Consider the following 24752-nt stretch of genomic DNA (forward strand, 5'->3'; position numbering starts at 1 on the left):
CAACAGCGGTTCCTGCCACTTTTAAAGTGAGCCTGAAGAGCCAGGAGGCTGAAGAAGGGAACAGTGTGACGTTACGCTGTGAGCTGTCAAAGAAGGGAGTCCCATTGCAGTGGCAGAGAGAGAGACAGGTGCTTTCTGAGGAGATATCTCGAGGAAAATATCAGATGAAAGTAGAAGGGAAGACAGCTCTGATGACCATTCTTAGTGTCCAACCAGAAGATGCAGGGCAGTACAGCTGCATCACAGGAGAAGAGAAAACAACAGCAGAAATCATAGTGAAACGTAAGTTTGAAGCAGGCAAAGACCAACAAGAACACATTAGTCTCTGGCCACAAAGATATGATTTTTTAAAACTCTATATTTTTTAATATGTTCCATATCATCAATCCAAAAGCAAATTACGCAACCTGTGTAATTTTAGAAGTATTGTGTTCTCAAGGTTTCTAGTCATTTTTAATCTCATTGGATTACAAACATGCATAAAATCACATACCCATGGTACCAAAATGTGAGTCTTATTATTTCCAAAAGGAGAGGCTGAAGAAATATGTAAGTGTTTGCTCTTCATATTGCAAAAACAATATCCAAGGAGTGAATGGGGAAAGCCCAAAGAGTCTTGAAGATGGCTCTGCCTTGGCTCACAGAATTTAAGTTATGATTCATAACCTTCATTCAGAAACAGCAGGGTGAATAAAATAATTTTTATTACACCTACTACAGCACTTCCTGTGACATTCAAACGAGAGATCCAGCGCCTAGTGGTGAAAGAAGGGGGCAGTGGAGTTTTCTGCTGTGAGCTCTCCAAACCTGGAGCTCCGCTGGAGTGGAGGAAAGGCAGAGTCCTCCTCGAACCTGGAGAGAAATATGAGATGAAGCAGGAGGGACGTCTCACTAAACTGGTCATCAACAATGTGGAGGAGAGCGATGCTGGGAAATACACCTGCAAGACTAAAGACTGCCAATCAACTGCTGAGCTCACTGTCCAAGGTGAGACAAGGTCTAGTCAGAAATTCTCACCTAAATTTTTGATTCCTGATTTTGTAAAGCATTATTTTCCTCCTTTTGTAAATTTTCCAAATGTATTCAACAGAATCACCTGAGCGCAGACATCAAAGAGGTCAGCTTTGAAATAGTACAATAAAAACTAGAAATGTGCCCAGTAGAGCGCAGACCTCCGCCAAGGTCAACGTCAAACAACATACACAAGACTTCAATGGAAAAAAAAATTTAAATTTGCTGGCCCGTGCCCCATCCCTCCACCAAGTTAGATACAAATCAGTTCAATAGGTTTTGTGTAATCCTGCTGACAAACAAATAGACAGACATGGGTGACATGATCACATAACGTTCTTGGCGGAGGTAACTAAAAGAGGCCCAGTAGGTACTAGCACTGTGTGACCTCCATTTTGTACTGTAGTTTCACTAAACCTTAATGGAGAGTCTATTTTTGCTTAACGAGTCATCTGGTTTGACAGCCTGATTATGGCTAAACAATACTTTGTGAGTCATATCATACGGGATGTTTAGACAGTAGTTTGTAATGTGATCCATTCCATGAACTTCTGTAACTAAACTCTAGCATTAGTATTATCTGTAGCATTAGTGTTTTTCATGTAAGTAATATTACATGGTACAAAACTTGTCTTTTGGTGATTTAACTAATCACTGATAGTGGATTATCCATTATCAGTGTCCACTTTTCAACCCAAATGCAATAGTAAGTTTGATTACGAGCATGACTTGTCTTGTAAGCATACCTGCCATGTTGCTTACATCACTGCAGAATATTTATTCTCGTCATTCTTATGTTGGATGATTAGACTGTTGTTACCATGTTACCATTTTCCTTTAGTTATTTTGAAGCAGAGGAGATTAGGTGGGTAATTTCTTTGTACTGGTTCTCTATCCATTCCTATTCAGCTCTAGGTTGTATCCTTGTTCTTGTTTGGTTAGTTTATTAATCAATCACTAATGAGATCATTAATTTTAACTATAGTACTTACTTGTTTAAGCTTTTAAGGAGGTTTTCAATTTGTCATACATGTAGTTAAACATTTTTGTCTGGTTCTCGGCTGTTGACAGGTTTACCGCCAAGTTTCAAGCTGCCACTAGTTAATCAGGAGGTGACGGAGGGCGACAGTGTTGTTCTGCGATGTGAGCTTAACAAACCTGCCCCATCAGTGGAGTGGAGGAGAGGGGGTGAGCTGCTGAAGAATGGAGACAAGTATCAGATGAGGAAGAAGGACCTCCAGGTGGAGATGAAGATTGTGGAGCTCAGTCTGGACAACGCTGGAGATTATACCTGTATATGTGGAGAACAGAGGACAACAGCTAGGATCATGGTGAATGGTAAGTATTGCATTAAACCTAGTAGGATACATTTTGTTGTTTTAGTGCTTTTGCAAGTACTCGAGGGCCTCCTGACCACACAGTATATCAAAAAGTAAAATATAAACATGCGACATGTAAATACAGCTGAATTTATAAGTAAAGAGTTGTTATTGTGTTTGCACAATTGGTCTAGAGTACATCTCATTATTTAAGAATTTTGAAGACTAATATAAAACACAAAGTTCTCTGAAAGTAGTGGTCCAAAGGATCCAGTGGTGTTGTTTAATTTTGGTGATATCTTTTCGATCGCACTTGGCTTCTGTTGTCACCTCTTTCTTGATAACTTTTGCATATCTGTGGATGCTGTTGTCTCTGATTTTCTTTTTTTGTTTAGCCTATATGCTCACTTTACCTGCTAACCTTACAGTTCTAGTAGCATTTACTCCAAAGAAAACAGTGGTGATGCTGCAGGAGATATAAAATGTGTCAATGCAAGAGGAAGAAATTGTCAAAATTTTCATGAAATTTGTGTAATCTACTGTAGAGACTTATCCATCAGGAACAGAGAGTAACAGAACGGATATTTATTGGCATGTTTTCAATCATTTTAAAATTTCCTCTTGTGGTCCTTTCCAGAACGGCCCATCAAATTCCTTAAAGAACTGAAAAATATTCAGGTGCAGGAGGGCATTGGGGTGACTCTCTGCTGTGAACTCTCCAAACCTGCTACTCCTGTGCAATGGAAGAAAGGAGACAATGTGTTGACCAGCGGAGAGAAATACCAGATGGAGCAGAACGGCTCGACATTGGAGCTCCTCATTAGGAAAAGTCAGCCTGAGGACAGTGGCACATACAGCTGTGTTTGTGAAGACATAAAAACTACTGCCACCATCATCATCACTGGTTGGAGCCATTATACATTATGAAACAGAAAACATAATTATGCTTTGGTAATTTGCATGTTTTCCGTTGTATTTTTCAATGTCTGTCTGATTTATCACTCCTCAGCGATCCCAGTGACTTTCAAGCAGAAGTTGAAGAACCAGGAAGCTGTGGAGGAGAGCACTGTGACACTGCGCTGTGAGCTTTCTAAGCCAGGAGTCCCAGTGGAGTGGAGGAGAGATGCTCATCTTCTGAAGGAGGGAGAAAAATATCAGATGAAGCAAGAGGGCAGGGTGGCTGAGATGCTGATTAGGCATTTAACTCTCACAGATGCTGGGGAGTACTGCTGTTTTGTTGGCGCTGTTGTAACTTCAGCTGACATCAAAGTAAGAGGTATGCTTCACTACAACCGATATGGATGAAAAATAACAGGGAAAGACACTGTATTTTGTGTCTAAACCACAGTGAGATAGACTTGGTATATCATATGACAAAAACATGGCAGATGTAAGTAGAAATCTTACAAAAGGAGTTATTTCCAGTTTTGGATTCTGCTTAATTTGTTGTTTTTTTTCCCTCTCAGCTCTCCCTGTGACATTTAAGCAAGAGGTTGAAAATTTGGAAGTGAAGGAGGGCAATAGAGGAGTTTTCTGCTGTGAGCTCTCCAAACCTGGAGCTCCAGTGGACTGGAGGAAAGGCAGAGTCATCCTCAAACCTGGATACAAATATGAGATGAAACAGGAGGGACGTCTCACAAAACTGATCATCAACAACGTGGAGGAGAGTGATGCTGGGAAATACACCTGCAAGACTGAAGACTGCCAATCGACTGCTGAGCTCAGTGTCAAGGGTAGGATAGAGATCTTGCACTGAAAACACAATTAATGAAATAACTGCTATGAATTACTCGTGAATTTTAAAAGGAAATAACCACTCCTTGGACCCTCGCCTTGCAGCTCCTCCCATCATGTTCAGGATGAAGTTAAGGAACCTGCAGGTGGAGGAGGAGAACAGCGTGACTTTGAGCTGTGAGTTATCTAAGCCTGGCCTTGCTGTGGAGTGGAGGAAAGGAGAAGAGCTTCTGAAGAATAATTTCAAGTACCAGATTAAAAATCGAAACAGCATCATGGAGCTGACCATCAAAAATGCACAGCTGGAGGACAGTGGACTCTACTGCTGTATCTATGGTGATGTCAAGACCACCGCCAACGTTACCATTACACGTAAGGGAACATTGTTAATGTGACATGTTTGTGTGTTTTTGCATTCTTTTCAGTAATTAAGAAAATTTAGAAAAGACAGAAATTTAGATTTGTGAATACGCAGGTTTTAAAGATATGCATTTGAATTTAAAAGGGAGCAAAAGTAGGCAAATATTATCTTTCAAGGAAAACAGCAAAAGGAAAAAAATACCACCCCACCCGAGCCATTGAAATTTTCTCAGGCTTCCTAATTTTATATATTCTTTATTTTATTGTTTAATTAGTTGTGTCTCCTGGGTGTTTTCACCGTAGAAAAAGGGCCTGTTTTATCTGCTCTCAAAACACATGAAATTGACTTTTCACCCCAAACCCACAGCTATTCCCCTCACTTTTAAAATGGGTCTGAAGAACCAGGAGGCCCCCGAAGGAGGCAACGTGTCCCTTCACTGTGAACTGTCCAGGGCCGGGGTGCCTGTGCAGTGGTGGAGGGCAGAGGACCAGCTCTATCATGGAGGGAGGTATCAGATGATGCTGAAAGGGAAGATTGCTGAGATGCACATCAAAAACATCCAGCCAGAGGATGTTGGACAGTACAGCTGTGTCTTTGGAGAGCATAGGACAACAGCTGAAGTGAACGTGAGAGGTATTCAACATGCTCCCATTTTTTGTTTCTTACACCAAGCCACTGTTAACACCTGAAATCTCAATTTGAAACTTACATTTGTTAAGTTGCACCCTTTTTGTTGCTGGGTTTCTTTTTCGTAGTATTTCCTGTGCATCTCTGTGTTCTGCTGTGACATGTCTATTTTACTAGATTTCTGTTGCTTTTAAAAATGCACTTGGATGCTTATCCACTTGCAAAGCTGTCATAAGTTGAACAGCACCGTCTCCAACCCCTTAACTTTTAAGCTTTGATTCTATATGACTCTTCAGGCTAAATATAAACCCTGTAATAAACCTATTCCACATGAATTGGCTGACTAAATTACATTTACTCAACATTTACTAAACTCTGATCCTAACCCCTAAATAAACTCCTTATTTACTATTTTGAGTTGAAATTCCACTTTTGTAACGTAATAATCTCCTGTCTGTCTTTTATCAGCGGCAGCATCGGTGTTCTTTGAGAAGGAACTGGAGAACCAAGTGGTAATGGAAGGGAAATCTGTGCTGCTGTCTTGTGAAGTTTCCAGTGCTAATGTCCCTGTCACTTGGAAGAAGGACAACGTTGTGGTGAAAGAAGGGGGACGTTGCATTTTAAAGAAGCAAGGCCCCACACACTATCTTGAGATCAAGAAATTGCTTCTGGAGGATGCTGGAGAGTACTGCTGTATTACCAGAGGCAAGAAGACCACCGCCAAGCTGATCGTGAGGGGTGGGTGGATTCTACAGTAGAATTTCAACCCTTATTGACTGATATATATGGCTAATTTATTTACATTACAAGAAATGTGGCATGAAAAGAACCAATAGGCTGTTCTCAGCTAAGTTTTTGTAAATATATCAGATACCATCTCTAAAAAGCCAGCTGTATCTAGCTCCTTCTTCCTCCACAGAGCGTGTGCGGATTGTTACAGAGCTGCAAGATGTAACGGTGACAGCAGGAGAGGATGCAGTGTTTGTGTGTGAGCTGAGCCACGCGGACGTGAGTGAAGGTGTCTGGTGGCTAGGTTCCAGCCCTCTGCAGAGGAACGAGATGAACCAGATGACATGCCAGGCTCGCCAGCACCGACTTGTCCTCACCATGACAACACCTGAGGAGACAGGCACTGTGGCATTTGTGATTGGGGATGAGAGGACCTCTGCACATCTGCTAGTGGTTCCTAAGCCCAAAGGTGAGCAGAAACATAAGAGATATAGGAAAGAAATATATTTGTATTAATACAGATCAGCTTCCACAGCGTAATGAATTTATTTCCACTGAATCAGATAACCAACACTTACCATATATATCCTTACTGCTCCATGTATTAACAAACACAGTGTATCTCCTTTATTTTATGTTATTATCATTCTAAAGTGGCATGTGATTTCAAATTCTAGTTCTATTTGAGGAGAAGCCTAACGACGTTGTGATCATGGAGGGAGAGACAGCCACTTTGTCCTGCACGATCTCTGACGTCACCTCCCCAGTTACCTGGAGACGCAACCATATTCCCCTTTGCAATGGTGACAAATATGAGCTGCGAAAGGAGGGAAAAGTCAACCTACTGCTTATCCATGATGTGGAGCCCCTGGATACTGGCATATACTCTTGTGATACAGGAGACATGCAGAGCAGTGCCAAACTTACTGTAACAGGTAAAAATGGAAGTAATCTCTTTAAGAGACTAATTAATTAATGTTATTTTCCGATCAACAAGATGTAGATACTGTAAAATTTAGCTTGTTACCTTCCTTTTTCCATCGGAATGCTAATTATTACGCCTGCTTTCCTTAACCGTAATTAGATTTGTCAAACTATACTATGTAATGTTCTCTTTACACCAAATGTCCTCAACTCAGTTCTTTTTCTCCTATTTTCGCAGAGCTCCCTCCATTCTTCCAGGAAGAACTGCAGAGTGTGGAAGTTGAGGAAGGAGGTTTCGCCTCTCTGTACTGTGAGCTGTCTAAACTTGGAGTGCCGATTCAGTGGAAGAAGAACAGACTGCCGCTGAGAGCCAGCAGAAAGTATGAGATGAGGCAGGATGGCTGCCTCCTCCAGCTTCGCATCAAGGAGGTCAAACCTGAGGACGGCGGAAGCTACACATGTCAAGCAGGCAGTGCTGAGACAACTGCAAAAGTGACAGTGAAAGGTGTGTGAAGTTGAATATGTGCATAGCAAATTTGACTATATCAGGAAACTCTCAGTAATGTATTTGTCATTTAAGGTATTTTCGTGTGATTGTGTGAACTCTCTTAAACTCTTTACATTTTCCTACATAGCAGTTCCCACCCAAATGTTCACAAATGTAACTTGGTCGGCACATTTTTGTGTCAATACTGCATGCAGTCAAGCCCACATATTACCGTCAAGTACGGTAACTTTTACTTATCTTCCTATTACTTTCTGGACCTGCTTTGAAATGCATATACTGCACATACTGTTATGCTAAAATAATAAAATAACAATTGACTATTTTGCCTTTTTGTGGTGACATGTGGTGAAGATGTGTAATTTTTGTCCTGCCCACTCCTATTTTCCCAGAGCTCCCTCCATTCTTCAAGAAAGAATTAAAAAGTGTGGAGGCTGAGGAGGGACGAGCAGCCTCCCTGTCCTGTGAGCTGTCTAAGCCTGGAGTGTCGGTGCAATGGAAGAAGAACACACTACCTCTGAGAGCCAGCAGGAAGTATGAGATGAAGCAGGATGGCTGCCTCCTCCAGCTGCACATCAAGGAGCTCAAGCCTGAGGATGGCGGAAGCTACACATGTCGAGCAGGAAGCGCAGAGACCACTGCAACTGTGGCAGTGAAAGGTGTGTGAATTTTGAGATGTATATGGCAACTGTTACAGTGTCAGCAATATCTAAATCAAAGAAAACTAGACATAGTAAATGTCCAGTTATTTCTTGTGATAATGTAAACTTTCCTCAAAATCAGTATGATTTGATATGATATGGAGTAAACACCACTATCACATAAGTAGACTACAAAAACATTAACATAATCTCTACCGCTTATTTTGGCCCCTCCAACCCTCTTATATTTCCCAGAGCTCCCACCATTTTTCAAAGAGCAATTGCAGAACTTGAAGGCAGAGGAGGGAGGTTCAGTCTCCCTGTGCTGTGAGCTGTCCAAACCTGGGCTGTTGGTGCAATGGAAGAAGAACAGACTGCCACTGAGAGCCAGCAGGAAGTATGAGATGAAGCAGGATGGCTGCCTCCTCCAGCTTCACATCAATGAGCTCAAACCCGAAGACAGTGGAATCTACACCTGTCAAGCAGGAAACACAGAGACCACTGCAACTGTGTCTGTGAAAGGTGTGTCCATTTGGATAATTCTGACTGTTTCAGAACATTTTAGTGTAACAGCTGCATGCAATTTAATGTGCAGCACTTTCCTGTTGTCTCTGATCTATCTGGTAGTCATTATGTTATCTTACCTATGCTATATTATAAGCCCACCAACTTAGAATATAGGGAGTTTGACAAAAACATAAAAAGTAGTTACAAATTCTGTTCTGGTGAGGTTTCGAGCATTGTTCCCTTTACATTATAGATGTATGATGCTGTTTTTTCTTGACTATTTTTGCAGAGCTCCCTCCATTCTTCAAGAAAGACTTAGTAAGTGTGGAGGCTGAGGAGGGAGGTACAGCCTCCCTGTACTGTGAGCTGTCTAAGCCTGGAGTGTCGGTGCAATGGAAGAAAAACAAGGTGCCCCTGAGAGCAAACAGGCAGTATGAGATGAAGCAGGATGGCTGCCTCCTCCAGCTGCACATCAAGGAGCTCAAGCCTGAAGACGGCGGAAGCTACACATGCCAAGCAGGCAGTGCTGAGACCACTGCAAAAGTGACAGTGGAAGGTGTGTGAAGTTGAATATGTGCATAGCAAATTTGACTATATCAGGAAAACTCTCAGTAATGTATTAGTCATTTAAGGTATTTTCGTGTGATTGTGTGAACTCTCTGAAACTCTTTACATTTTCCTACATAGAAGTTCCCACCCAAATGTTCACAAATGTAACTTCGTCGGCACATTTTTGTGTCAGTACTGCATGTAGTCAAGCCCACATATTACCGTAAATTACAGTAACTTTTAGTTATCTTCCTATTACTCTCTGGACCTGCTTTGAAATGCAAATACTGCACATACTGTTATGCTAAAATAATAAAATAACAATTGACTATTTTGCCTTTTTGTGGTGACATGTGGTGAAGATGTGTAATTTTTGTCCTGCCCACTCCTATTTTCCCAGAGCTCCCTCCATTCTTCAAGAAAGAATTAAAAAGTGTGGACGCTGAGGAGGGACGAGCAGCCTCCCTGTCCTGTGAGCTGTCTAAGACTGGAGTGTCGGTGCAATGGAAGAAGAACGCACTACCTCTGAGAGCCAGCAGGAAGTATGAGATGAAGCAGGATGGCTGCCTCCTCCAGCTGCAAATCAAGGAGCTCAAGCCTGAGGATGGCGGAAGCTACACATGTCGAGCAGGAAGCGCAGAGACCACTGCAACTGTGGCAGTGAAAGGTGTGTGAATTTTGAGATGTATATGGCAACTGTTACAGTGTCAGCAATATCTAAATCAAAGAAAACTAGACATAGTAAATGTCCAGTTATTTCTTGTGATAATGTAAACTTTCCTCAAAATCAGTATGATTTGATATGATATGGAGTAAACACCACTATCACACAAGTAGACTACAAAAACATTAACATAATCTCTACTGCTTATTTTGGCCCCTCCAACCCTCTTATATTTCCCAGAGCTCCCACCATTTTTCAAAGAGCAATTGCAGAACTTGAAGGCAGAGGAGGGAGGTACAGTCTCCCTGTGCTGTGAGCTGTCCAAACCTGGGCTGTTGGTGCAATGGAAGAAGAACAGACTGCCTCTGAGAGCCAGCAGGAAGTATGAGATGAAGCAGGATGGCTGTTTTCTCCAGCTGCAAATCAATGAGCTCAAGCCTGAGGACAGTGGCAGCTACACATGTCAAGCAGGAAGTGCAGAGACCACTGCAACTGTGGCAGTGAAAGGTGTGTGACTTTGGTAGTGAACAATTTAGTGTTTCCTTTGCATGCTTTTAACCACATAACAAAACTGAGCGTTCTTTCTTGAGATTGTCTCGGTGTGTTAAGTTGCTATTACAGCATTTCCACCATATGCATTGTAAGTTGGTTGAAAAGTCTTGGTAATGCATTATCCACATTTGTTAGGTTTTATTGTTCAATTCCACTTCAAATGTCTAATTATGATTTTTTCTGATCCATGCCTATTTTTGCAGAGCTTGCTCCATTCTTCAAAAAAGAATTACAAAGTTTGGAGGCTGAGGAGGAAGCTACAGCCTCTCTGTACTGTGAGCTGTCTAAACCTGGAGTGCCAGTTCAGTGGAAGAAGAACAGACTGCCGCTGAGAGCAAACAGGAAGTACGAAATGAAACAAGATGGCTGCTGTTTACAGCTACACATCAAGGAGCTCAAACTTGAGGACAGTGGCAGCTACACATGTCAAGCAGGAAGTGCAGAGACCACTGCAAGTGTAGCAGTGAAAGGTGTGCGCTTGTTGGTCTTGTGTTGCATGCATTGAAATTTGTAGTATTTCATCTATCGAGCTCTTGTGATAGGAGTATATACATTTTTTCAAAATTTAAAATACTTATATGTTATTGTGTGAACTGTCAAGCACATATAAAATTTAAGCTAATTCAAACTGTGAAAACTATGTATATTAGTTAAAAAAATTAAAGAGGTGTTTAAAAACCAGAGTGCAGATCTAGTGTGTGCTGTAGAAAGAAAACTTAGCACAGTGTGCTGGCTGAAAAACGGCCAACAAATCACTCATGACAAATCACTCATGCCTTATTGGCAGCTTATCTGGTGCTGTCTTAAATAATATTTTGGTCTGCTCTGTACCACCTCCTTAGAACTCGCTCCATTCTTCTACAAGGAATTACAAAATGTGGAGGCTGAGGAGGGAGGTACAGCCTCCCTGTACTGTGAGCTGTCTAAGCCTGGAGTGTCGGTGCAATGGAAGAAGAACAAGGTTCCACTGAGAGGAAACAGGCAGTATGAGATGAAGCAGGATGGCTGCCTCCTCCAGCTGCACATCAAGGAGCTCAAGCCTGAGGACGGTGGCAGCTACACATGTCAGGCAGGAAGTGCAGAGACCACTGCTACTGTGGCAGTGAAAGGTGTGTGAATTTGGAAATGTGCATAGCAAATTTTACCATAAAAACATAGTTTAAAGCCAAAGAAAAGTAATGTTATTGTCAGTCTAGTACTGTCTTGTGATTGACTGAACTTTCTGGGACTCATTATAAGTTCTAACAAAGCAAATACCATGTAAGGAACATGTAGGTTGACAAATCTGGTAATGTCTTAGTCACCATTTCTATCATGGTAAAGACACTGACAATGTTTCACAGAGCTCCTGAAAACTAAATATATTTACAGATCTTATTTGGCAGCTTATCTGGTGCTGTCTTAAATAATATTTTGGTCTGTTCTGTACCACCTCCCTAGAGCTCGCTCCATTCTTCAAGAAGGACTTACAAAGTATGGAGGCTGAGGAGGGAGGTACAGTCTCCTTGTGCTGTGAGGTGTCTAAACCTGGGCTGTCAGTACAATGGAAGAAGAACAGACTGCCTCTGAGAGCCAGCAGGAAGTACGAGATGAAGCAGGATGGCGGCCTCCTCCAGCTCCACATTGAGGAGCTCAAACTTGAGGACAGTGGCAGCTACACATGTCAAGCAGGAAGCGCAGAGACCACTGCAACTGTGGCAGTGAAAGGTGTGTGAATCAACAAAATTTGTTTATTAATTTTTTTTTTTGGTCAAACTTCCACTGCACATTAATAAGTTGTCAACATTTTTTTTTCTCATTCTCTTGCCTAGCACTACATTCTACTCCACCAAAGGCAGAACCTCCCACGATATTACCTCGGGTAAAGGGTACTGTTTCCAAAACAACTCCTACTCAAGAGAATGAGAAACCTGGCCTCTCAGAGGTCAAACCTGTTCCTCCAGAGCCCAAAAAAAGAGCACATAGGAAAGCATCTATCACAATTTCAGAAAAAGATGTAGAGCCAATTTTGGATCTAAAACAGTCTATGCTGAAAGAGAATAATGAAGACCCAAAGGGAATCCAACCTGTAAAGCCTATGGAGAAAGACTTTGATCTTTTACAGAATGTAACACAACTGGAGAGGAATAAAGAGAAAGACAGTGAGGTGTACAAGAAAGCTGATAAATCAGTGTGCTTACTGGAGAAGGATGACAGGATTGACAGGAAGGTCACAGAGTCAGGTAGGTCTTTTGGAACAGAAAATGAAGTCTTCTCGGAGAAGAGAGGACCAGGAAGGAATCTGGAGGAATTAGTTAAAGCTGACCTTAAAGTAAGTCAGTCAGAGAGGATTCTGAGCGACACTGTGGTTGAACAAAAGAAACGGACATTAATTTGTCCGGAAAAGGACAATGAAGTTGAACAGAGCTTAAAAGAGCCAGGAAAGCCTTCAGAGAAAACAAGTGAAGTTGAGAAGAAGGTGAAACATCCAGGAACATTCCTGTGGAAGAACAGCGAGGATGAAAAATGGCCTGTGAAACCACTAGAAGAGTTCATCGGAAAAGAAACAATAAAGGAACAAGATGTGAAGTCTACAGTAAAGGAAGGTTCAGTAGACAAGACAGAAGAGGAGCCTTTAAAACCACCAGTAAGATCTAAAGGAAAGACAATAGAGGGAAAGCAACCAATCAAGTATATTTTAAAAGAAACTGAGGAGTTAATTCCCCAAGCATTAAAGATTACAATAAATGATTCGGAGGAAGACCATACACAGAGAGACCGTTTGAAACAACAGTTGTCCGCAGATGCAGATAGAGAGAAAAAGCCACTGAAGCAAGTGTCATCAGTAAATCACCTGGACAAACAGTCAGTAGAACAACCAGAAAAGCCTTCAGAAATAGAGGCTGAATCTGCCCCTCCAAAACCACCTGCGAGAATGAAAAGCAAAGCAAAGGGGGGAATGGAAAAACAGTTATCCAGGGATACTGAGACAGATCAAAGTAGACAAGAGCTGACAGGAGGTGTAGTGAAAGCAACGGGTGATCAGCCAATAAAAGAGTCAATAAGGCCCGTGGAAAAAGAGGCTAAAGAGAAACCCAGATTTGAGAGAAAACCATCAGTAACAACAGACACTGAGATAGCTGAGAAAATAAGGCAACCTGTAAAAACTGCAGAGAAAGATGCAAACACCAAACAGCTGATCAAACAACCAGTAAAACCCATGAGAAAAGAACCCCTAGTTGATCAGGAAATTAAACTGGTAGTCCAGCCAATGAGAAAGGAGGAAGAAAAACAGACAATGAGAATGAAAGAAAATGTTCCCCTTCTTTATATTTCTGAAGATGAGACTTTCTCAGACGCTTTGACCGAGATACCAGTGAACCACAACAGAGTCCAACCAATTGGCTCTTTTATTGAGGGGTCAACCCAACCCTCTAGTCTTCCTCCAATTCATGTACTCCAGAAGACACAACCATCCAGGGACGCTCCACCAGAGTTTGACATCAGCATTGACGATGAACCACAAATGCAAGAGGCTGCAGTCAAGATCCAGGCTGCCTTTAAAGGCTACAAAACCCGCAAAGACATGCGACCTGTCTTTAAAGAGGTGTTTAAAAACCAGACTGCAAATCTTCATGATACAATCACTCTAGTGTGTGCTGTAGAAGGAAAACCTAGCACAGTGTGCTGGCTGAAAAACGGCCAACAAATCACTCATGACCAGCGCTGCCGTATTGAGACTACAGAGAATGGTGTCTGCACGCTGGTGATCAAAAACCTGACCACCAATGACAGTGGAATCTATACCTGTGAGGTGGTGAATAAGTTTGGCGTGACCTCCTACAATGGAAACATAACAGTAGTGCAGCCTCAGCAGCCTGCTCCGACAGCCCAGAAGCCTGTACACCCACCCCTTGCAGCCATAACTCCTCTGCATCTTGCCCCGCTAAAGCCTGTGGTCCAGGCCAAAACACAGACTCAGTATCTGCCTCAGGCTCAAGCACAGATACCCACTTCAGCTACAGATGCTGCGAACTATGTAGAAAGTGTGAGCATCTCTCTGTGGGAGGCCTACAACCTGACGGAGCAGGATACACCACTGACTCTACAAGACAGGAGAGGATCATCACTCATTGCTGCCAGCTCCAGTGAGTAACTTGCTTATACCCTAGGTGTAACGACAAAAACTATGGACTCGCTTGGACTTATATTTATAATATAGTACATACGATTTTCTGCTTTCAACAGTGTCAAGCCCCTCGGATTATGACACAGCTCCTGATATAATTGAACCTGTCGAAACTGGCCCTGCCTTTCCAAGGTCAGAGTCCAGAGGAAATGATTTGTTTTATTATCTGAATTTAATTGCTGAATGTGTATTTAAAAGTACACAAAATATTTTTAATATTGTCACAGGGAAGTACCACAACCAGAACACCAAGTACGTCCAAAGGACGATAAAGACGAGATAAAGGTCGGAAGAGATAAAGAAGAGACAGCTGCTCCACAACCTCCTAAGAAACTACTGAAGGTCAAAGGTAAGCAATGTTGATTTGCACTGTTGTTTCCTCTACTATTTCTTTAGTCTCCTATCAGTTATACTAAAGCTGTCTTCCACTCTAATTCTTAGGGGCTCATGAAGGCAGAATGAGGACACCATCTCCAAAGCACCATTGTGCCCACACACCTTTAGCTAGTACCGTCTCTGGATCAGAGTCAGAGGGGGAAGAGGATAGCCAAGAGGTATTTTTTGGGTATTTTGCTCTGTCTTGGATGTATATACTGTATTTATGGGCCTATTTTTGTGTGGTCTATAAATATAAATGTAACGAACGTGATTTGATTAAGTCACAATCTGATAAATTAGTATTGCACGCTTACTTTTATAAGACATAAATTATGCAATATATTCGCTTTTTTTCCTTTCAGACATTTGAAATGTATGTGGCTCGAGCTGACTGCAGTCCTAACAGCGGAAATAAGGACAGTTTTATTCTGAAGGAGGGCCAGTTTGTAGAGGTCCTGGATTCTGTTCATCCTGACAGATGGCTGGTGAGGACCAAACCCACCAAAACCAACCCTGCTCGACAGGGATGGGTGTGTCCAGCCTACCTGGAGAAGAGGAGAAAGGTAGGATGTATAAATCCAGATGTCAGTTCCAGTGCTGAGTAAACATGTTGCATTCTGAAATATTAACCATTTAAGTTTGCAATTTTGTGCTGTCAACTGGGACATTAAATTCATTATGTAAAGAAAATAAAAAGGCTTTTAATAATAAATGCATGACCGCTGTTTTGAACAGGAGAACTTCCCACAAATGAGAACACCTCAAGAGGATCTTGATGGAATAGGATCTACAGGAGAAGAGTACAGGAGAGCTCTGAGGTCCGTTATTCTGCAATTACATGCTGACATTTTAAATGATATGAATAGTATATTCCTGCACCCCTCCACTTTTGGCTTCTCTGTCAACCAGAATTGGATTTACATTCATTGTTATTTGTTACATGTATTTGGACAATTACATTATGGGGCCTTATATAATTATGGAGAACGTATTTGTTCTAGTTACAAATTTCAGAGCAAAAACAGATACTGCTGATTCACGTCCAATCTGAATGAAATTTCCTCTGTCTTCAGCCAACTGGTCCAAGGCCTTGTTGATGGAGAGGAAGAGTTTGTGAAGGAGATGAAGATGTTCACCTCTCACCAGCTAAATTATCTGGACTCTAGTCGCCACGTCCCCGTTAATATCCTCAACCAGAAAGAGAACATCTTCAGGAATATCAAGGACATTTTTTTCCTGCATGACAGGTAATTCACATGCAAACACAAGAAATGTGTTGTACTTGTACTATATTGTATGTCATTCACTCTTAGTTTTCTCAGTCCTTACTTTTTAATTTTGATGTTTTCCAGTCTCCTTATGCACTCTGCCTTTTTCTACTGATGCTGCAACTCATTATTTAATATTCCAGGTCCATCCTTCCCGGTCTGAGAGGCTGTGCCACGGACGATGATGTGGCCATGCATCTGATCAAGCACACTGAAGACTTTGAGAAGTATCTTCACTACATGGTGGGACAAGCACAAGCAGAAGCCTGCGTCACTGACAAGGCTACCCAACAGTATTTCAAAGTATTCAGAAAATCTGTTTGGATTTAAACATGAACATTGTGGAAACGAAGATGCTGAGTAGCAGCATTATTGCACTGATCTAATGTTCTTTATTTTTTAATATGTTGCTCATCACACTTCAGGAGTTAACAGAATCTGATAAGCCCGACGCACCTGTCATGGATGTCCTTACCTTCCTCCAGCGACCAGTGGAGAGGATTCAAACCTACCAGGCTTTACTGAAGGTCAGCACACAATTTAATTTACACATTTTTGTACATGTTCATAAACTAAATTATGTTTGTGTTTGTTTCTTTACCTTGCAACTAACAACCAAACGGGGAATATTGCAGAGAAATAGGAATATTTGTATCTTGGATACTTATTTCAACTAAACATATTAAAGCATTTACGCTTGTTCTGCTGTTGCACACATTGCAGTTTCTTCTTGAAAATGTGTGAGCTGAATGCCTGGGTTGTAAATGTAAATTTTATTGGCAGGAGTTAATCAAGAACAAAGCCAAAAGTGGTCAGAGCTGCTGTCTGTTAGAGGACGCCTTCTCCATGGTGTCCTGTCTACCCTGGAGGTCTGACAACCTGCACCAGGTGTCCCTCATCGAGAACTACCCAGCTCCTCTAACTGCCCTGGGAGAGCCTGTGCGACAGGTAACTACAGATGACTGACATGTTTTCATTGTAAACTCCAGGACGGGCTCTTGGCCTGATATGAACATCCTGAGTCACATACTGTATTGTCATCATATGGTCTTCACTTGCCTTCTTCCCTCCAGGGAGTCTTTACAGTGTGGGAGGAATCTCCAGAAATTAAGACGGCCTCTAGAGGGCACCAGAGACAGGTCTTTCTCTTCAAGGAATGTATTGTACTGTGTAAACTGAAGAGAGACACCCGCATTAACAGTGACACCTACACCTTCAGGAACAAAATGAAGGTAACGTCTATTCTCCTGATTTCTTACAACGTCTGTTTGTGTAGGTGAGGCAACACAAAAAAGAAACCGTTTAACACCACAGTTTGTCACATCTGATAACGACTACCGTACTTTAGTGTACTCTCATTGCTTTTTCCACATTTTGCCCTCACCTCCCCACTCCCTTGGCTTTCCCATCCTCCCTTTTGTGTTCTACCCAGCTGAATGATGTGGAAATAAAGGAAACTGTGGGTGGAGATGAAAAGTCTTGGGGGTTGTGGCATGAGCACAGGGGCTCAGTGCGCAGGTATACACTGCAGGGCCGCTCCACACTGGTTAAACTCTCCTGGCTCAAGGACGTGAGGGAGCTCCAGCAACGCTCCAGTCTGCCCACTAACAGTAAGTAAATGCGAACACCAGGTGAAGTTTGACAGTGAATTATAAGAGTAACAAATCTTTTCCTGTTTATTTTCCATCATTATGTTCTAGCCTTAAAATTACAATGGCAGCTGCAGGATTACATTGACCTCTTTTATTTCTGAAACCACTATCTATTGTGTCTGGTGGACTGAGGGTTTGTCTTTTGTCCTGTTTTTTTCTCAGAGTTGTTGAGGGTCACAACATTTTTATGGCATGCTATGGCAAACATTTACACCAAATGCTTCATGTATAATTTCTCTATTTGTGTGTGCGTCAACAGGCCCACCTGTGTTCGAGTCACTGTTGTCTGACTGCACAACAAAGATAGGACAGACAATTAAACTGACATGCAAGGTCACGGGATCACCCAAACCAGTGGTCAGCTGGCTCAAAGGTCAGAAAAAGGTTTTTTAAAATATATAAGAACATACTTTTATTCACTGACTTTTATCATCTTAATTTATCAGAGTAACTTTTACTGAGCAGGTACACTCTGTTGTAAGTCATGGTTTCACGGTTGGAATCTGATGTCTGCTTCTCAGATGGCCTTCCTTTGGAGGACGACCCCCGTCACATCATCACGGCAGAGCGGTCTGGCACCTGCAGTCTCATCCTGGACAGTCTCACTGCAGAGGACTCTGGACAGTACACCTGCTACGCTACCAGCTGCATGGGCGCTGCTGGTACTCTGGCTAGGGTTGTGGTGCAGGGTGAGTCTGTGGGTGCACCTTGAGCCACGTGAGCAGTCTGCTACTCCAGAGTGATGTGTTTGTGTGTGTTTGAAGATGAATGCTGTAACTACAATGCGTGCACTGTCACAGTGGAACACAGGAAAGATATGGGACCTCATAATTTATTCCATCATATTAATGTTGTGACTAAACTTACAATTACTTCTACTACTACAAGCACATATACTGCCACTACTTCTACTACTGCTATTACTGCTATACTACTATTACTACTGATAGTATTAATAGTACAATTACAATTACCTATACAACTTTACTACTACTAAAGCTAGTTCAACTATTGAACAACTGCTATTATGCAACTTTTGCTACTACTAGTGCGTTTTTAATTACAATTGTCACACGTACTACTGTTCTTGTTGCTATTAGTACAATAATGGCTACTGCATTTTCTACTACTTGTACTCCAGCTGTAATAATAATATTACTGCATACTGCATACTGCATAATACTTTCACTACTGCAGGCTGATTTACTTCTACTACTACTATTACTACTACTATAACTGCCATTATTGGCCTATTTCTAATTTTAGGGACATTGATGACAATTTAATGTATTTGTTCCTCTCTCCAGCCCCACCAAGATTTGTGAGTCGGCTGGAGAGTGCTTGTCTGATAGAAGGAGAGGATATCCACTTCACTTGTTCAACGCTCAGTACTCCTTTCCCGCGAATCAGGTATGGTCAAAAAGAAGATGTACTGTGACCACAGTGGTTGTAATGTGATTTCTTTGGTCATTGTGTATGTCAAACACATCCATCTTTTGGTTTTGGCAGGTGGTTGAAAGATGGCAGAGAGCTGACTGACCAGCAAAAATATTCAATCCTGAATGATGCTCGGAGTGGAATCTTGTCTCTGTCGGTCATCAGTGCAACACAGGCAGACATTGGACAGTATGAGTGTGAGGTATAAACCCCATATCCATAAAACCTTCAATGTATGAAGATAATTAGCATTATCAGTGTCTGAGATCTTCTTTTAAGATGCAGTTTGTCAAATGTTTTGTTTGGTTTAGCTTTGGAATGAGTTTGGCTGTGTCAAGTGCAAGGCAGGTCTATGCCCTGTTTACGTACCACCGACTGACATTGAGAATGACCAACCACAGGACTTAACTCCGAAAGGTAGGACTGGCAGAGCTGCTGAAGGTAAATATCCTCCACACATGATGAAAACCAGTGACCGGGTTTTCATGTGGCTGAGCCACAGTTTCGCCAGTTCAGCTGTGTTTGAGACGGGATGAAGCACATGCCATTGTCTAGTTTCACTTCAGATCCCGTCCCCCATTCTGCATCACATCTCTTCTCTTTCCAACAAACAACAACAATTTGCATCAATTTCCACTTTCAACCACTTCCCTCATCCATTCGATCAAGTTTGCACCGTTTTGAGATTTTACTCACATTTTCCCTTTTTCCCATTTCACACACACTCACATCATAAGAAGGTCCAACTACCAGACCAGCTGTCACTAGATACCCTAGGGTTATGGCATGGAGTGCAGCCTGTAGATGAATGCCTAAAATATAAAACAGAAAGAATAACTAGTTTCTATCTGCACGGCACAGCAAATGCTAATTCAAGTCCATTAACTGCATTAAATAGTGGTGTGCCTGAGAAAAAAGTACATATACACATTTTATCTCTCATTTTTCCATTTCTACTGTTGCCATTTGAGTTAAGTAAATCATGCATGCAGCAGGTGAAGGCCAATGCATACTTCATAAGTTACACAATGTCTGGGTCTCTGCTGAATGCAAGTGTCAGTGGTTAACCTCTCTCCCAGACGACTACAGTGACCTTAGATACACTAAACCGATACTTAAACATAACCATCTATGACCTATTACCTACACAACCAATTCTAACCTTTGCTCTATGTCCTGAATCTGTGTCACTACTCACTCCATCTGTTCTACTAACTACTGCTGAGTCTGAGGCGCTTTAACCCCTGCTTCTGGAGAAGAACCTCCTAACCATAACTATTTCTAACTATGTCAAAAGAAGCTTTTATTTGCCATAGCCCAGTGGAGTCTAGTGGCTACCATTCAACATAGACACCATACTGTATTTCCCAGGTTTCCTCTCACCCATGAAAAGACATTGATAAATTTATTGTATGGAATGATTTTGTGTTTTTCATCATGTTTCCACTTTCCACACAGGGCATGGATTGAAACAAACTTGATCATTTTCCTCCATTAGACTCATGTTATCATCCAAAAGTCAGCCCAGCCACTGAGGTGCCATAACTAACAGTAATTTAAATATAGAAATAGCAAGTACTGCTTTTACTGTCCTATTTTATGTAGTTATTTTCAAACTGTGTTAATATCTATTATATTACAATTACTGTTACCATCACATAGGGTCAGCAATAAAACTAGTATAATAGAGTAAATAATAGAATTCAGACAAATTCAATGGAATCATTACATGATGTTGATGAAAACCTCCTGTAAGTTTGAAATATGATGTACTTTATATGTAACTGTAAAGTTGTCTCACTCACATATTTTTCTTTTCTGGCTTTTGGAAACTGGTTCACCATGTTTGTCCTTCCATTGTCCATAACCTACATGTTTCTTCATCCTCCCTCTACTAGTCCTAAAGGAAGAAGTTCCTCACATGGACCGCTCCATGTAAGTCATCATTGTCATGGTAACAAATAACTACTCAACATTCCCCTTTTTCGTCTTGCCAACGCATGCCCAGCTAACTCTTCACTCCTACGAACACAAGATGGTCATGTGCTGGGCAGGTGTTCCCTTTACGCCCATGCAGGAGTGGGCACGGGCCCTTGTCCTGTTGATGTGGTGGGTTAGTGGGGTTAAACCCTCAAGTCCCGAGGTAAGAAATGCAATATTACTGCTTGTGATAAGTAAGGTAATGTACTTTTTCACCTTCCATTTTCCAGTGTTTCAGTATACTGTATATTATAGTCAAGGTGAATTGATAATTTCTTAAAATATAGTTAGAAAATATATAGCTATATTAAGTCTGTGATCCATAAATTCCTCCTGAGTGATATTTTGGTTTTGATAGATGCAGACTCAGAGGGCTGGTCAACTGCCTTCGTGAAGAAATGGTTACAGACTGATTTTAGCTCCACCTCCAAGATGCTTTTCCCTCCTGGATACCCTGAACAGTAAGTTAAGTATAGCTTACAACTTACATATATTGATCCTCCTTTCCTTCCTCTGAAGTAAATCTGCATCAGCCACTACCTGAAAAAAAATGTGTCTGTGCTTGGTAAAAGTCTTAGTTTAATAGTTTCAATAGTTTCACAATTTTTAAATTAGTAATGGATAGTAAAAATTTCGATTCCATTAAGTAGTTTTATTATTATATTAAAATGTTACTTTACATCATTATGACTTATCAATTGTATTTAAAATTGACCTTTTCCTTTCATTCATCTCTTTGCCTCCAGAGCAGAGTCTAGCACTGAAGAGATTGTTCTTTCTGTCACGTCCATGGATCAGGTGGTTCAGCAGCCTCTGTATTACCTGGAGGAGGAGGAGGAGGAGGAGATTTACTTCTCAGAACCAATGAAGGAAATTAGAGATGGTATTCTTGTCATAAGGGCAAACATAAGAGTATGACAACTATCAAATTTAGTCTGCTCGCTAAGTGATCTAATTTCCTGTTCAGCCCCCCCTTCCATCCAAGTACCCACTGAAGACCTGTGTGTAGAGCCCGGCCAACCAGCTACATTTACTGCCATCATCACAGGGAGACCTAGTCCTAAGATACAGTGGTACAAGGTAGGAGCACTGCAGACCTGTGATTTCCAAACGAGATTGGTTAATTACCTATATGTAACCAGGAAAAGGCCATTGAGAGCAAAGGTCTCTTTCACAATGATGCCCTGAGGAAAACACAGTGTTGTTGATTTTTGTTTCTAGTTTATCCCCTTTTCTAAAAAGTTACTGAATAGTGCTCATCCTCTCTGTCTCCTCTGAGAATTGAAGAAATAACCTGAAAAAGGGAAGCAGATTTTTTGGGTACATTTTCACTCTTCATACTTACAATGTGAGAGGTGGTTGCAAGAGGTCATGACCTTGTTTTAAGAGGTTACATTGCAAAAGGTTTGACCGAGGATTAATGATAAAAGAGACTGGTAGCCATCTCTATTAAAACTTCCCTCTTCTTCTGTGATTGGAGGACGAAGAGGAGCTTTCAGCCAATGAGAATGTGGAGATAGTACAGCATGGTGCCCACTGCTCACTGACCATAGCGTGCTCCGAGGGTGAAGACAGTGGCATATACACCTGCCTTGCCTACAATGACTCTGGCCACGCCTCATGCCAGGCTCAGCTTACAGTGGAGGAAGGTGAGACGACAGCGTGCACTGTTAAAAGTTTTGTTGGTCTGTGTGGTTGACCATCTTTATTCACAGGTTGTGGTTTCTCTCTAGGTCCACTGGAATGTCAGGAGAGAGAGGTGGAGCTGGGGAAGAGAAGGAAGTTATTTTCTGTCTATGATGTCCATGAGGAAATTGGAAGGTGGACCTGTATATTATAATGACACAATCCAAGCTGTCCATGATCCCTGCAAAGATTTGAAATGACTGCCCTCATCTTTCTTTGTTTTAGGGGAACATTTGGGGTATTGAAGCGTGTAGTCCACAGAAGGACAGGTGAAGTCTTTGCTGCCAAGTTCCTGCCTCTGCGGAGCAGCACTCGGACGAGGGCCTTCCAGGAGAGAGACTTGCTCTCCCGTCTGGCTCATCCAAGAGTGGCCTGTCTGCTGGACTTTTTTTGCACCAGACGCACTCTAGTGCTGATCACAGAAATGTATGCTTCCTGTTAAATATTACAATATGATCACTCCTTTTTCCTTACAGTGGGTTTAGCTTGTTACGTTTGATTAGTTAAGAGTTCTTTTGCTTCATTCCTAGGTGCTGTTCTCATGGACTTCTGGACCATTTATTACTGAGAGGATCAGTCTCAGAGAAAGAGGTTAAAGCTCACATTTATTCCCTACAAGATATTTTTTCTTGCAAATAAAAAGCATCGCTCTCGACTAATATTCTACATCTTATTTTAGGTTCAGTCATACATCCAGCAAATCCTTGAAGGTGTTGGTCACATTCACAGCATGAACATCTTGCATCTGGACATTAAAGTGAGATTCCCAGTCCAGTCAACATGCCATTATTGACTGTGCATTATATTTGTCATTCGGTTTTTAACTCCATATGCATATCTTCCTTCAGCCTGATAATATCCTAATGGTGTATCCACCCAGAGATGAAATAAAGATCTGTGACTTTGGCTTTTGCCAAGAAATAGACACATCCAGACACCAGTATAGCATGTTTGGTACACCAGAGTTCATTGCACCTGAGATTGTTCACCAAGAACCAGTCACTGTGGCCACTGATATTTGGTGAGTCATCTGGTTAATTGAGATTTGCATCAGATAGATTCAAGTGTGTATTTTTATAATGTATTATTGTACTTTTATATACAATACATGTCTTCGATGAACTTGCTGTAGACCTGCCACTCTAGTATTACTAGCAGATTTAAATAAAAGCTAAAACTAGTTTGAAATAAACCATGCACAATTGTAAATCAGAAAGCAAAATAAGAAAATAATACATTAAAATCTATTTTTCTCTCTCCAAGGGCTGTGGGTGTTATAGCCTATCTAACGTATGTATCACTGCACTTTTGATAATATTCTCAAAATCCTAAATATATAGTATATCAAAAACTGCTCATATGACCTATGTGTTTCTTTTAGCCATTTACATGAGGCTTTATCTTTATCTTGACAGTCTGGTGTGTCGCTGCCCTTTTGTGGGTGAGACGGACCGTGCAACACTGCTGAGAGTGGGGGAAGGGACCCTGAACTGGGATGCCCCTGATGTTATGTACAGGAGCCCTGAGGCCCAGCACTTTCTCCACATGGTCCTTCAGCCAGATCCAGAGTAAGGGACCTATTTTATTGTTGCTTAGACCACCACTTATCGATCCAGTCACACACCAAATAATAATAAAATATTTGCTAGAAAGGTTTGTGCAACTGACATAAAATTCCATTTCATGTGACAAATGAGAGATCAAGAAGTTGATATCACTTTTTGCATAAATGATATCAATGACAATTATGATTCTTCAAAATAAAACACAGGGCAACACTGCAAAGCAACATTAAATAAAATGTATGTATTCCTGTTAAAGCTGCATTTAGCTCATTTTGAACCCTCACTGATCAAAGTGAGATCTTGTAGGGCTCAACCAGAAGACTGGAAAAACAAACAATGAATTAAAAAGTGTCTAAATCCTGCGTAAAGCTACATTAGCTTGACTGGTAATCCTTTGTGGCTATGCTATCAGTTGTTGATTCAATGTTTATATCAAACATATTACTCATAGAATATTTTTGCTGCACTCCAGTGATTAGTTCTCACATGGCTGCA

At 41.4% G+C, this 24752-nt stretch overlaps 1 protein-coding gene across 1 annotated transcript in view; it reads left to right on the forward strand.

Annotated features, from left to right (window-relative positions):
* The window catches only part of obscna (obscurin, cytoskeletal calmodulin and titin-interacting RhoGEF a), a 41374-nt gene that overhangs the window by 9365 nt on the left and 7257 nt on the right, over positions 1–24752 (forward strand). The window contains exons 19-67 of the mRNA XM_040128572.1: positions 7–282; positions 721–987; positions 2083–2349; positions 2968–3234; positions 3340–3606; positions 3797–4063; positions 4170–4436; positions 4792–5058; positions 5521–5790; positions 5954–6250; positions 6459–6716; positions 6944–7210; positions 7603–7869; positions 8107–8373; positions 8648–8914; positions 9308–9574; positions 9812–10078; positions 10327–10593; positions 10966–11232; positions 11564–11830; positions 11935–14250; positions 14351–14423; positions 14519–14640; positions 14733–14845; positions 15032–15232; positions 15405–15487; positions 15743–15916; positions 16081–16240; positions 16363–16464; positions 16721–16885; positions 17011–17169; positions 17370–17547; positions 17849–17962; positions 18111–18278; positions 18897–18999; positions 19099–19228; positions 19338–19544; positions 21035–21169; positions 21298–21467; positions 21753–21889; positions 21974–22086; positions 22487–22655; positions 22740–22827; positions 22918–23118; positions 23223–23283; positions 23372–23449; positions 23541–23713; positions 23956–23982; positions 24108–24260. Of these exons, the coding sequence (XP_039984506.1) occupies positions 7–282; positions 721–987; positions 2083–2349; positions 2968–3234; positions 3340–3606; positions 3797–4063; positions 4170–4436; positions 4792–5058; positions 5521–5790; positions 5954–6250; positions 6459–6716; positions 6944–7210; positions 7603–7869; positions 8107–8373; positions 8648–8914; positions 9308–9574; positions 9812–10078; positions 10327–10593; positions 10966–11232; positions 11564–11830; positions 11935–14250; positions 14351–14423; positions 14519–14640; positions 14733–14845; positions 15032–15232; positions 15405–15487; positions 15743–15916; positions 16081–16240; positions 16363–16464; positions 16721–16885; positions 17011–17169; positions 17370–17547; positions 17849–17962; positions 18111–18278; positions 18897–18999; positions 19099–19228; positions 19338–19544; positions 21035–21169; positions 21298–21467; positions 21753–21889; positions 21974–22086; positions 22487–22655; positions 22740–22827; positions 22918–23118; positions 23223–23283; positions 23372–23449; positions 23541–23713; positions 23956–23982; positions 24108–24260 (11446 nt within the window). The remainder of the gene's footprint in view (positions 1–6; positions 283–720; positions 988–2082; positions 2350–2967; positions 3235–3339; positions 3607–3796; positions 4064–4169; positions 4437–4791; positions 5059–5520; positions 5791–5953; positions 6251–6458; positions 6717–6943; positions 7211–7602; positions 7870–8106; positions 8374–8647; positions 8915–9307; positions 9575–9811; positions 10079–10326; positions 10594–10965; positions 11233–11563; positions 11831–11934; positions 14251–14350; positions 14424–14518; positions 14641–14732; positions 14846–15031; positions 15233–15404; positions 15488–15742; positions 15917–16080; positions 16241–16362; positions 16465–16720; positions 16886–17010; positions 17170–17369; positions 17548–17848; positions 17963–18110; positions 18279–18896; positions 19000–19098; positions 19229–19337; positions 19545–21034; positions 21170–21297; positions 21468–21752; positions 21890–21973; positions 22087–22486; positions 22656–22739; positions 22828–22917; positions 23119–23222; positions 23284–23371; positions 23450–23540; positions 23714–23955; positions 23983–24107; positions 24261–24752) is intronic.

Source organism: Xiphias gladius, chromosome 6 (genome assembly GCF_016859285.1).
Source record: "Xiphias gladius isolate SHS-SW01 ecotype Sanya breed wild chromosome 6, ASM1685928v1, whole genome shotgun sequence".
NCBI classification, from domain to species: Eukaryota; Metazoa; Chordata; class Actinopteri; order Istiophoriformes; family Xiphiidae; genus Xiphias; species Xiphias gladius.